Genomic DNA, 11,634 nt, shown 5'->3' on the forward strand with positions numbered 1-11,634 from the left:
CTGTGAGAGAGAGCATGAGCGAGGAGAAGGTCAGAGGGAGAAGCAGACTCCCCATGGAGCTGGGAGCCTGATGCGGGACTCGATCCCAGGACTCTGGGATCATGACCTGAGCCGAAGGCAGTCGTCCAACCAACTGAGCCACCCAGGCGTCCCCGCAGTGTTTGTTTATAAGCTGCATATGTTTATCTGCTCAGTCTAGGACTGATGCTTATTATTTTGGTTTAAATATTTTTGTAACAAAATTCATGTTTAAAATATGTTCAATATAGGAAAAACAGATTTGTGAACACAGTTTTGAATACATACAAACTCAAAACACAAACATAGAGCTATTTATTTTTGTATTCTCTCCATTTCATGGGTTTCCTGTCTCGTCCTGTGGTCTCTGTTCTGCAGTTTCTTGCATTTTTACCGCTTCTTGTCTAGCACTGTCTAAGGTCGGAGTGTGGAAGTTGGCAGCAAACAGAAGCACTTGAAGCAGAGCACACTGAGAGGGGAACTTAACAGAGACTTTACAGACAAAACTTGAAAAATAAGTCTGTGTCCATCATGTGCATAGTGGTAGTTTCAACCCACCTATTTATTAATGCTCATGACTCACTTAGAAAATTGAACTTTAACATTAGAGAAAGAAATAGCTAATTCACAGGGGTGGAGTATATACAACATATTCAAATCAGGAACATAACTGTCTGTAGTCCCACCTTTAGGATAAGTGACATTTAGCCTGGGCAGCTGTCATTTGATGATGGATTTCTATAACCATGCTCTAATTTGTGCAGGTTTTCAAAAACAATTTCACACCTGCTTCCTTGTCCTTCAGAGTTAGGAAATAGCTTCAGCCCCAGAAAAGAAAATTGGTAGATCATAAATATTTTACTTACAGGAAGATGATTTGCTCTTGGTGTATTCTTTTTTTTTTTTTTAAGATTTTATTTATTTATTTGACAGAGTTTCACAAGTAGGGAGAGTCAGACGGGGCGGGGTGGGGGGGAAGTAGGCTCCCCGCCGAGCAGAGAGCCCGATGTGGGGCTCGATCCCAGGACCCTGAGATCAAGGCCCAAGCTGAAGGAGAGGCTTAACCACTGAGCCACCCAGGCGCCCCTGTTCTTGGTGTATTCTAATCTTGTCCAATATAAGAAATTACTTTATCAGTTTTCACTGGATTCCTTTCTTGGTTAAGAAGGTAGGAAAAAAATGAAGGGACCAGAAGTCATGGGATACATTTGTTTATTTTTTCAAGTCTCCAGTAAGCAGATTCCCCTTAACACAAATTAACGTTGGGTCTTCTCTCTCTCTCTTCAGAAAGTGCCAGGAAGAAACAAGAAGGCATTGTGGGCAGTTCCCGCGTGTGTTTTGCACAGCACACCCCGTCTCTTCCAGCGGAAAGCCCTCGGCCCCTGAAGCTTCGGAGCATCCTTGACATGAGCCCTTTCACCGTGACCGATCACACCCCGATGGAGATTGTGGTGGATATTTTCCGAAAGCTGGGCCTGAGGCAGTGCCTTGTAACTCACAATGGGTAAGTCTGGTGAAAGAAATCCGTTTGCTTCACAGAATTTATGACACTTTTTAGTGGAATTCATATTCAGTTCTTAGGGGAGAGTTTAAGTCAGCTTCCAAGTGGGAAAATATGTCTTTTTAGTGTGGTTATACATACAGGATCAGTATTGATCAGACTGGCACCAAGAATAAAAAAGCTTCAACTGGCAGATCTTTGCCAGAATGTAAAGTAGCATTTGTCAGGACCACTTCAGAGGTGGCAGAGAGGAAGAGTGGACCTGATCTCTGTGGAGCAGAGAAAAAAAACCCCATGTTTCCATTTTGTACGTATTTCATTCTTTGAATTTAATGTTCTAGTTCAATAATAACTTTCTAGATATTTTTGCCATTTACTGTTTCAGCCATTATTTTTTTTTACCGTGTATAATTAAATGAAATCTGTAAGTTAGCTAAAATCCTCCTTTAGCAAATGCTTTTTATTTCCCCTTTTCTACCTTTTCCATCCACACATCTTTCATATAAACTCCTTATGACAAAACTCATATATTTAAAATGTATAAATTGGTTAATTTATTTTTCTGTCCTTCACACATGAATACCAGTGTTTCTCTAGGATAGGACTATAGAAAAGTTTTGTTTGGCAGATGTCCCAGGGACAAAGTGGAGATGTGATACACAGTATGCCTCAGCAGCTGTACTCCTGCTTCATTGCCTCTGCTCCCCTCTGTCTCTGTCCCTGCCCCTGGGATCGGATTCCCCACCCATTCTCTCTCTAGTCCCCTTCATGTCCATTATACTGCTGTTCCTCGTTGAAATACTTAAGAACATTGTTTTATCTGAAGGCTGAAGACAGAAAGGCTGAAAATGAGAAACAAAAGGGTATTCTTGATTGTGCATAAATTAAATGGTTTAGCCCTGCCCTGCCTGAAGCTGGTTGAAATACTGAACACTTGGAGAATCACAGCAGGTTTTTTAAAAAAAAGCATTTTGTTCAAGACATGTGAGTGATGAAACACATGACCCCTGTCTAAAGAAAGGAGGAAAAAAGAAAAAAAAAAAAAGGGAAGGAAATTTGTTTATTGAGTACCTTCTTCAGGTTTCTCAGTTAACTTTGTAGTACCTTTGCAGAGTAGGTGTTAGCATCCCTACTTGACAGATAATAATTGCAGCTCGGAGGGGTTTAATAACATGCCTAGTCATGTGGTTACTCAGTCATCGATCTGAGAATCAAGTGTCTTTCCAGTTTTAGAGCCCAATCTCTTGCTACTGTTTTTACACTGTTACTGACTTATAGAATATATCTTCTTTTTTTGTGATTCCTTAAACTTCTACCATTTTCTTGAACAATATATTGTGCCATATTGGGTTAAGAATAGAAATATAGAGAATTAGATCCATGTTTTTAGTGTTTTCACTGTGCTAACCAATTAGAATAACTCTAAATAATGTGAAATAAATTATTAAAGGTATAAAATCCTTGATGAAAGCCAGGAAGTTTGGAATTATTAAATATCACAGATACTAACTGGTAAAGAGATACATGTAATAAAAAAAAAACCCTATTTTCTTTTAATGTTACTTAAGTAGAAAAATAATAGTTTCCAAACTTCATTGTTTGAAAACTTAGTACATGTTAAATGGAGTAACTTTTTATGAAGTTATGTGGGTTTTAGGGCCCTTTTAATTATAAATGGCTCAGTTAGAAGCTAAACTGAGTTGTTATAATTTTTACTTGCTTTGAGTTATTCTCTGTGCCTGGCATGGTTTGCCCTTTTGTATGCTAACAAATATAAATGTCACTCTAGTTATGATTATCTCTGATCACAAACCTGTGTGGGTCAATTACTGTATTTCACTTCGCTGACAAATTTCCAGATTTTCAACAGCACAGATATTAGAAAGGAAAATATTTTTTAGAAAGTGTAAAAATAACAAAATGTGGGAGAAGAGGAGGATAGCTGATTAAAATCTTACCTCATACTGCCTGTTTATAAGAAAGCTTGTGGTGGGGGGTAGCTTTTTCTAAAGGAATATGTTTAATTGCCTTGATTATTAAATTTTTCTTATTTCTGTCCTTCAAGGAAAATAAATTGGTATATATAGAAAGAAAAGAGATCATTTGTGATGGTAGCTCTTGGGTCTTTATTTTCTTGGAAGTATGTAGGGAAGTAAAGTGTTTTTATTCTTTCTTGAAGTTAAATGACTTGGAAATTAGAAAAGAAGCCATTTCTAATAGTTTTTAGTGAAGAGTGTGAAATTCTGGATAGCTGTCAGCATCTTCTAGTTCATAGTGGGTCCTTAGAGGTGGAAAATAACTATTTGGTAGAAGAGACACAACAAGTCCAGACTGTTAGGTGCAAGGAGAAAATGAGAATGAGGAGATGAGGGAGAAAGTGTGTCTGTAAATTTTAAAGATGTCAGTTGTAGATTTCCCATGTTTTATATTTTAATTAGCAGAATTTCTCAAAATCTTTTTAGTCCTTTTTTTTAAAAAAAGATTTTATTTATTAATTTGTCAGGGAGCACAGAAGCAGGGGGAGCAGCAGAGGGAGAGGGAGAAGCAAATTCCCCACTGAGCAGGGAGCCTGATGCGGGGCTGGATCCCAGGAACCTGAGATGATGACCTGAGCAGAAGTCAGATGTTTAACCTGAGCCACCCAGGTGTCTCCAAATCTTTTTATCAGGAATTTAATAGGCATTACTCAAAAAGAGTTTTGTGATCATGTAAGTTTGGAAAGTATTGGATTAAATACAATTGAGGTTTCTCTGTTGTGGAATGTCTCAAAACTTATAAAATGTTGATACTATTTGAGTCACAGGGCCGATAGGAAACATAGTTTTCCAAACTTGTTTGAACATGCAGCCTTTTATTTTATTTTTATTTTTAATTTTTTTTTTAATGGAGGAAAGAGGACATAAGAATTCTTGGGACTGGTGTTTTCGGAACATATTTTGGAAAGATGTTGGGTCATGCTCTGTTAACTCTTAAATCATTGCTTGTTAGCCGCCCAAGGAAACAGCAGATTATTCTTTATATAAGTTACATTTTGCATTGATTTTCTTTGTATTTCCTGCAATTAATAAAGCACTGAACTTGGCCTTATTTTTCTCAAATCACTTTTCTCCATAGGAAGTACATTATTTCCTCCTTTTAATAGGATCATTACTTTGTAATACAGAGATTACTTTATAAATCTCCAAATTTGCCACGTGGTTCTTAATCAATCTGTAACGCTCCTCATTTTGTATCTTGTGATTTGGCAGAGCTTACTAATATACTAACTGAAGTAATCATTGTATATATAATTGGAAAGAAAAGAATGAGTAAGAATTAAACTGGAATTATTTGTTAAGGTTTTTCACATTTCCTGACTCCCAACTATAAATTAAAGTGAGTTGATGGCTTTTTATTGTTTCTGTCACACTGAGAAGAACATCCATTGAGTGATTAAGTACTTAGTTTATGTATGCATTTTTTCTTTCATAAGTGCATTTTCTGAGCCTTTTTGGAGGGAGAACTTGTTCGTATCCTCTGACAGCTTTTCAATTTATCTTGTTCTTAAGGATCAGTACATTATTTTAAATAATGAGAAAACATTAGCAGAGAACCTGTTTCTACCTTTGCCAATGCCTGCCCTCCCTGCTTTCCTAACCCCACACCCAGGCATCATCCTTAATAACTGTTTTATAACTGACGAGATCTGTAGGCCTTGACTACTCTTTAAGTGAAGCCCCCTGATGACATTCTTTAAGAAGTCAGAATGTTCAAAGGCAGTTGAATAGTAAAGTTGACTTAACTAGATCACCAAGGAAATGTCCAATACCCTGAAGGGCATTCTTGATGGCCTTCCAGAATTGAAGATTAAGGCTTAAAAAAGTCTTTGACATTCATTATTTTTGTTGCTATATATTGTAGTTGAATTCTTCCATTATAAAACCAGTAACCAGGATTTTGTTCTAATAAATCTGATTATTTTCAAGTATCCTTATGAGAATTTATGTCCCTCATTTTGCTTGATATTATAATAGTGATAGGTTAAGTGAGAAGTAATCATTTAGAAAAAAATGCATAATGTAAAAGTCATTTTGACCTCTACTCATAAATATATTTTATTAGCTTATTTTAAGGAGTAGTTTTCAGTAGGTCCTAAAAAAACTAGGGGATGTGTGTATTGGTTGGCATTATTTATTTAAGTGCACATTGCCTTTCATTTTAATCCCAAGTAGTCGTAAAACCCATGGGATTTCTTAAGTCTCCTCAGAGGCAATTGAGACTAAGCTTTCTTTCTACCTTTACACTGCTGAGGTAGATCCAAATAATAGTGGCAGCATTGCGACATTTTAGAAATTAGAAAAATACTTTCCCCTAATGAAGGAACACTGAAAATGAAGCTAAGTTTTAGAGATTTATAGCTGTGTATTAATACTGTTTCTTTTGCACTTTTCTTTATAGTCATTTTCATTGCAAACTTTTATGATTTTGATTTTTAATTTAAAAAGGAAAACAACTCACCAATATTTAGAAATAGTATCATATCTCTTATGAAACTCAGTAGAAGTTATGCAAATGGGACCTGGGATTTCAAATCATTTTTGCTTTTAGTTTTCTAAAGTTCATTAAAAGCATTCTTATGGTTCATGTTTTTTTTTTCTCATTCTTTATCATTATGATTGGAACCTCTTTTAATTTAATTTCTCACACAGTTATTAGCATAACATGATCTGTTTCAGGATTGTCTTGGGGATCATCACAAAGAAGAACATATTAGAGCATCTCGAGCAACTAAAGCAGCACGTCGAACCCTTGGTGATTAGATATATCAGATCTCCTCATTAGACACCTTAGAAGTCAGGAAGCATGAAACTTGTGAACTGTTCAGTTCTGTCTGTCCCAGATTATCTGCTGGATAAAAAGATCCTACATGCTGCCAATTACATTTATATCTCATAAACTATGTCTACAAGATTAATTTAGATATTTGTAAGATTCCATTCACAGGAAGTTAGCAGAAGTTAATGTCTCTCATCAAAATCATTGGTTGCAATTTAAGAACTGTAAACAATTTGTTAGTTAAATGAGTAAATATTATTGGACGTTCTTAAAGTAAACACAAGTCTGTCTACCTTAGCGGATACACCCATCTCAGAAGGTGCTTGACTGGTTAAAAATGTCTGCGCCCGCCCCCCAAAAAACCCTCCTCCTTTTTTATGTTTCCTAATCTTGTGGTAGTCTTGTGGTAAATCTAAGCTCACAAATGATTTTAACTGAGCTTAGCAATGTTAGAATTGCCGAATGTTCAACATATTTTTATGGGCACACTAACTAACATGTAATGTTGTATATATTTGTGATCATAGCATTAGTTCCTTTTCTGCTACACCTTGCATACCTTCACAGTCAAGAATGTGTGTCCTGCTGTTTCATTGGTGAACTGTACCTAGATTATGTGTGTGCCCCTTTTGTATGATGTTTCCAGAATGCTGTGAGCAGCTTTTGGGGTCAGATGCATTTGTTTTAACTGGTTTTATGTCCTAGTGGTTTCATGATTAAAGATAAATTTTGAATTACCTTACCTTATAACCTAAAAATTGTCTGGCTTTAGCAATTAATGCCTGAAATTATTTTGCCCTGCAATTGTCATACCTATATAAAACCTGTCCCAGTTTGCTTAAGTACACAACTGATTATGTATTCCTGTTGTATGCTAATATTTCACAAGTGTTTCATGCATCCTTTTTTAAAAAACTACTAACCAGAATAAGTAGCTACTCATTCATTCTGCTTTCTGCTTCACCTATAATAATCTTTTAGGATTGCTTCTTGATTTTTCACCTCTCTTTTACTGTAAGCATTAACAACCAAGACTTTCATAAAAGCACTGTATTTAACTTTTTCGGCCAAAATCAAAAGAGGAAACATTGATGAGTGTACTAGAAACTTGGGTTGTTTTCTAGATTTATTCTTGGGGCTCTGAAGTTTGGGATTGGAGTTCTTTGTTGACTATTTTATCTCAATTGTATGTGCTTTCATGAAGATTCTGCATACAACTGGGCAATCCTTAAGTTATTTTTTTGAAGTTGGTTACGTTTGGTTTAAAAAAATGGAATATTGAGGAGATTTGGTCATCAGACATATTACTGCTTTCTTAGCGTCATGGCAATGAATTTTCCTTCTCAAATGGGATCAGTATCATTTCTTGTTCACACATCCTCCCTTTTTTTTTTTTTTTTTTTTTACTTTTTTTGTTGGCATACATGAATCAAAGTACCTCTATTTCAATGAGGCATGCAGTCCTCAGAGTCTTGGTGGAAAGGACATTGTACTGTTAGTGACCATGATACTTTCATATCAAAGGATGGTTGCTGGATAATTTAATTATCTTTACCAGTAAAATACTTTTTGAAAATATAAAATCACGGTGCTTGCTTTGCTCTCTTCCTGTCAACAAAAAGGGTTTAGCTATAGAGTTAGCTTTTCTTTTCTTTTCCCTTTTATTTTAATAGCAGTCTTCTGTTTATTGCTTTCAGGCGCCTCCTTGGCATTATAACAAAAAAAGATATCCTCCGTCATATGGCCCAGACGGCAAACCAAGACCCCGCTTCAATAATGTTCAACTGAATTCTATAGATGAAGAAAGAGAGGAAACAGAAGAGGAAGTTCATTTGTTGAATAGCACAACTCTTTAACCTGAGGGAGTCGTCTACTTTTTTTTGTCCTTTAAAAAAAGAAAGAAAGAAAGAAATCTAAAAGCCGGGCTTTTGCCACACGGTTTGCAAACACTGCTGGTGGAATGGAGGAGTTGTTTGGGGAGGGAAAGGAGCGACAAGGAAGTGAGTGAGATATTTCCCCCGTCTAACCAAGAGCAGCAAATCATCTCCTGTTGTGCACTGGATGCATTCAGCTGAGGATGTGCCCTGGACCGTGGGCTGGAGCGTCGGCGGAGGGGGGCACCGCAGCCTTGGAGCACCCGGAGCACCTGGCCTGTTACTCCGATGTCGCACAGACACATTCGCATCCCTGTTTCTGGAGGGATTACTTTGAATTGAGCCATCGATAAGACTGCAAGGTCTTGCCCTTTTGTATCAAAACTGTTCTGTTTAATTCATGAATTATATAGTTAAGCATTATCTTTCTACATTCCAGAAGAGCTTTCCTTTCTCTCTCTCCCTCTCTCTTTTTTCTTTCTCTCTTGAGCTGTGACAAAGCCTCTTTAAATTGGTGTGCCCTTTTGAAACAGTCCTTTCTCATATTGAGATGTACTGTGATTTTACTGAAGTTTCATCACAAGAAGGGAGTGTTTCTTGTGCCATTAACCATGTAGTTTGTACCATCACCAAATGCTTGGAGCAGTCACATGCACCACAACAAAGGCAAATCGAACAGGTAAAATCTTGAATGAACCGTGAACAGAATCTCTCAGCTTGTGTGCATTGTGGTTCAGAATCAACAACACTGAACATGACTTGTAAGGATAAAGAGTTTTCTTTTTGTTTTTTTCCTCTCAGACTTTATGGATAATGTGACCTGGTCTTATGCAAATTTTCTATTCTAAAACTACTATAATACACAAGTACTGTTCAGCATAAGGAAACAAAATGCTGCTGCTTTGACAGTAAAGAGAAGGAAGTATTCTGTTTAGCTGTATCTGGTATTAATTGCATGTTTAAACACTGGAATTTTTTTTCTTGAAATTAGATCAGTCATTTTTTTTTTTTCTTTCTTCAAGATATTTTATTGCTGACACTGAAGAAGAAATGTAATTCATAACTTGCACTAAATGTATATTTCTTTTCTTAAAAATTTACCATTCTTATTTATATTTTTATGGATTAAAATTTATAAAATACAGATCAGTTAATATCGCGCTTAAATAATTTTACCTTTTTAATGTGATTTTTATAGACTAATTCAGACTTAAAAATATGGAGATATGAACAAAGTTTACACTGGGAACAAGGGTTTAAAAAGAGGTTGTGGTTATTTGTCTATGATCCAATGTGTACATAAACCTTTTTCTGATCTTTCACTGCCATCCTCTGGATTATGTCTTCTGACCTGTACATTTTGACTCATTAACTAGAAACTTAAAACACGAGAAATCACTTTGCAGATTAAAACCAAAAGTTAAATAATGTTAACTTAAAAAAATCAAACAACTGAGAACATCAGTTGCAAAGGTAGCAGTTAAAATTTTAATCTGAACATAACCTTTAATCTTGGGGTACATCACATCCGTAAGTGTTCAGTTAATGTTTTGAGTATCCACAGAGCACATTTTTGCAGGATGAGTTGAAAATGTACTGGGGTGTGTTTGGAATTTTTGTTTTTGGAAATGTCTGTCTTAATCATGGTCTTAATTCACTATCAGCAAAAGCAGTTTACTTGAAGGACTGGCCTAAATAATCTGGGCTTATGCATTCTTGGTAATGAATGAATTACCAATTTGGTAATAAATGAGTGTTGCAGACAGACATTTTCTGAAACGTAATCGGCAATGAGGCGTTTTTACATTTTGGAAGTGATTCTTCACTTCCTAGATCTTAAAAATAATATATCTGTAAGATCTTGAAGCTTTATTAGATCATGAAGCCATATTAGAATGACAGTTGAAAGTTGAACAACATTTTAGGAATTTTGTGAAACATTTCTCATTTTGCTATCTGCCTAAAATCAGTATTTTGTCCGAGTTTACTTCCCCCACCCCTTTGGCAGACTTCAAGCTTTCTTAATTACCCCTTCAAAGTTCATTTGGCCATCTGGAGTGAAATCTTCTCTAAATGATACTTCTATATATTTTATCTTCATCTTGTCCTGAGTGTGTCTGCAGTGTGAACTCCTCAGCATTGGCTGCTGAATGGCTTGTCTTGAGTCTTCAAAGGAGAAACCAGCTTCTTTGCAGATAGCTTTGTAACATTAAACGTCACATGGATTTAATTTTCCATGTTTCCTTTTTGATTTCATGTCCTTGTTCCATTGCTCATCCTGCTTCACAGACTGACATTTCAGGGTGGATATTCAAGGTAGATATTAATTTTCTTCCTGGTATGTTTCTATCCCTTGATGTGTCTTACTGCTAAAATACAGGAAGAGTGTTGTATTTCTAATGCATTTAGTGGTTTTCTTCAGTAATACTACCTGTTCCACTTTTCTTTTTGATATGTTGAGGTGTGTCTGCTTTTCAACCAAATGATGAAATAGTGGAGACCATGAAATATATGTGCCTGGCTAATTGGCAAACTAATTGACGAATATAATAAGTGGAGCGCCTTATTGGAGTACCCTTTTTGAGAAGGTATGATGAGAATGGGCAAGGGTGTCAGCATCTCTTATTAATCATTGTTTTCAGTTTTGGTTCATGAAGAATGCTTAGTTTGTTAATCTGTGATGTTGCCTAGAGCTGTATTTATCTGTTTTTATTTATACTAGTGTAGTAAAGCTGCATATCATTACAGTAAAAATGATTACTGTGATGAGTTAATCAGAAAATCTATTAAAATCTGTATGACAATGTGTGGTTTGGCCTTTAATTATATCTGTAATATCCTCCCACTTCTGCTGCTGCTCTATGCAGTGTAGGCCAATATGCCTGGCACATGCAGCCTCAAAGGGGTGACAAACAGAATGCTTCTCTCAGGTTACAAAGACAGGCGAGGGGGTGACAAAGGACTGGATGCTGGATCAAACAGCAGGATAGAAACACTACCAGCAATAGTAGAGAGTCTCTGCTTGTCAGTGCAACCTCCAGGTTTACAGAAAGATTTCACACCAGTTTACTTTCAAAAAAGAAAAATTATGCTGTTGGCATGAATTTAAAACATGTAAATGATTTACATGATTTTTTAAAAAGATTTATTTATTTTAGAGAGTGGGAGGGGCAGAGGGAGAGGGAGAGAGAATCTCAAGCAGACTCTGCATTGAGTGTGGAGTCTAACCTGGGGCTCAGTCTCAGGATCCTGAGATTACAACCTATGCCGAAACGCAGACGCTTAACCGACTGTGCCACCCAGGCGCTCCTACATGTTTCTTAAAATATTACTTTGTAGGGGTACCTGGATGTCTCAGTGGGTTAAAGCCTCTGCCTTTGGCTTAGGTCATGATCCCAGGGTCCTGGGATTGAGCCCTGCTCTCTG

General features: G+C 36.5%; 1 protein-coding gene across 4 annotated transcripts in view; it reads left to right on the plus strand.

Annotated features, from left to right (window-relative positions):
- LOC111154636 (chloride voltage-gated channel 3) overlaps window positions 1-11,023 on the plus strand; it is a 95,008-nt gene extending 83,985 nt beyond the window's left edge. For 2 of the 4 annotated variants that reach the window (XM_022514384.1, XM_022514394.1), the window contains 3 exons: window positions 1,306-1,522; window positions 6,235-6,310; window positions 8,032-11,023. In XM_022514384.1, coding sequence (XP_022370092.1) covers window positions 1,306-1,522; window positions 6,235-6,310; window positions 8,032-8,190 — 452 coding nt within the window. In that variant the 3' untranslated portion in view covers window positions 8,191-11,023. The remainder of the gene's footprint in view (window positions 1-1,305; window positions 1,523-6,234; window positions 6,311-8,031) is intronic. The other 2 variants (XM_022514404.1, XM_022514413.1) reach the window with 1 other exon arrangement.
- The last annotated feature ends 611 nt before the right edge of the window (window positions 11,024-11,634 follow it).

The sequence above is a fragment of the Enhydra lutris genome, unplaced genomic scaffold (genome assembly GCF_002288905.1).
Source record: "Enhydra lutris kenyoni isolate GAN:26980312 unplaced genomic scaffold, ASM228890v2 scaffoldscaffold3, whole genome shotgun sequence".
Classification (NCBI taxonomy): domain Eukaryota; kingdom Metazoa; phylum Chordata; class Mammalia; order Carnivora; family Mustelidae; genus Enhydra; species Enhydra lutris.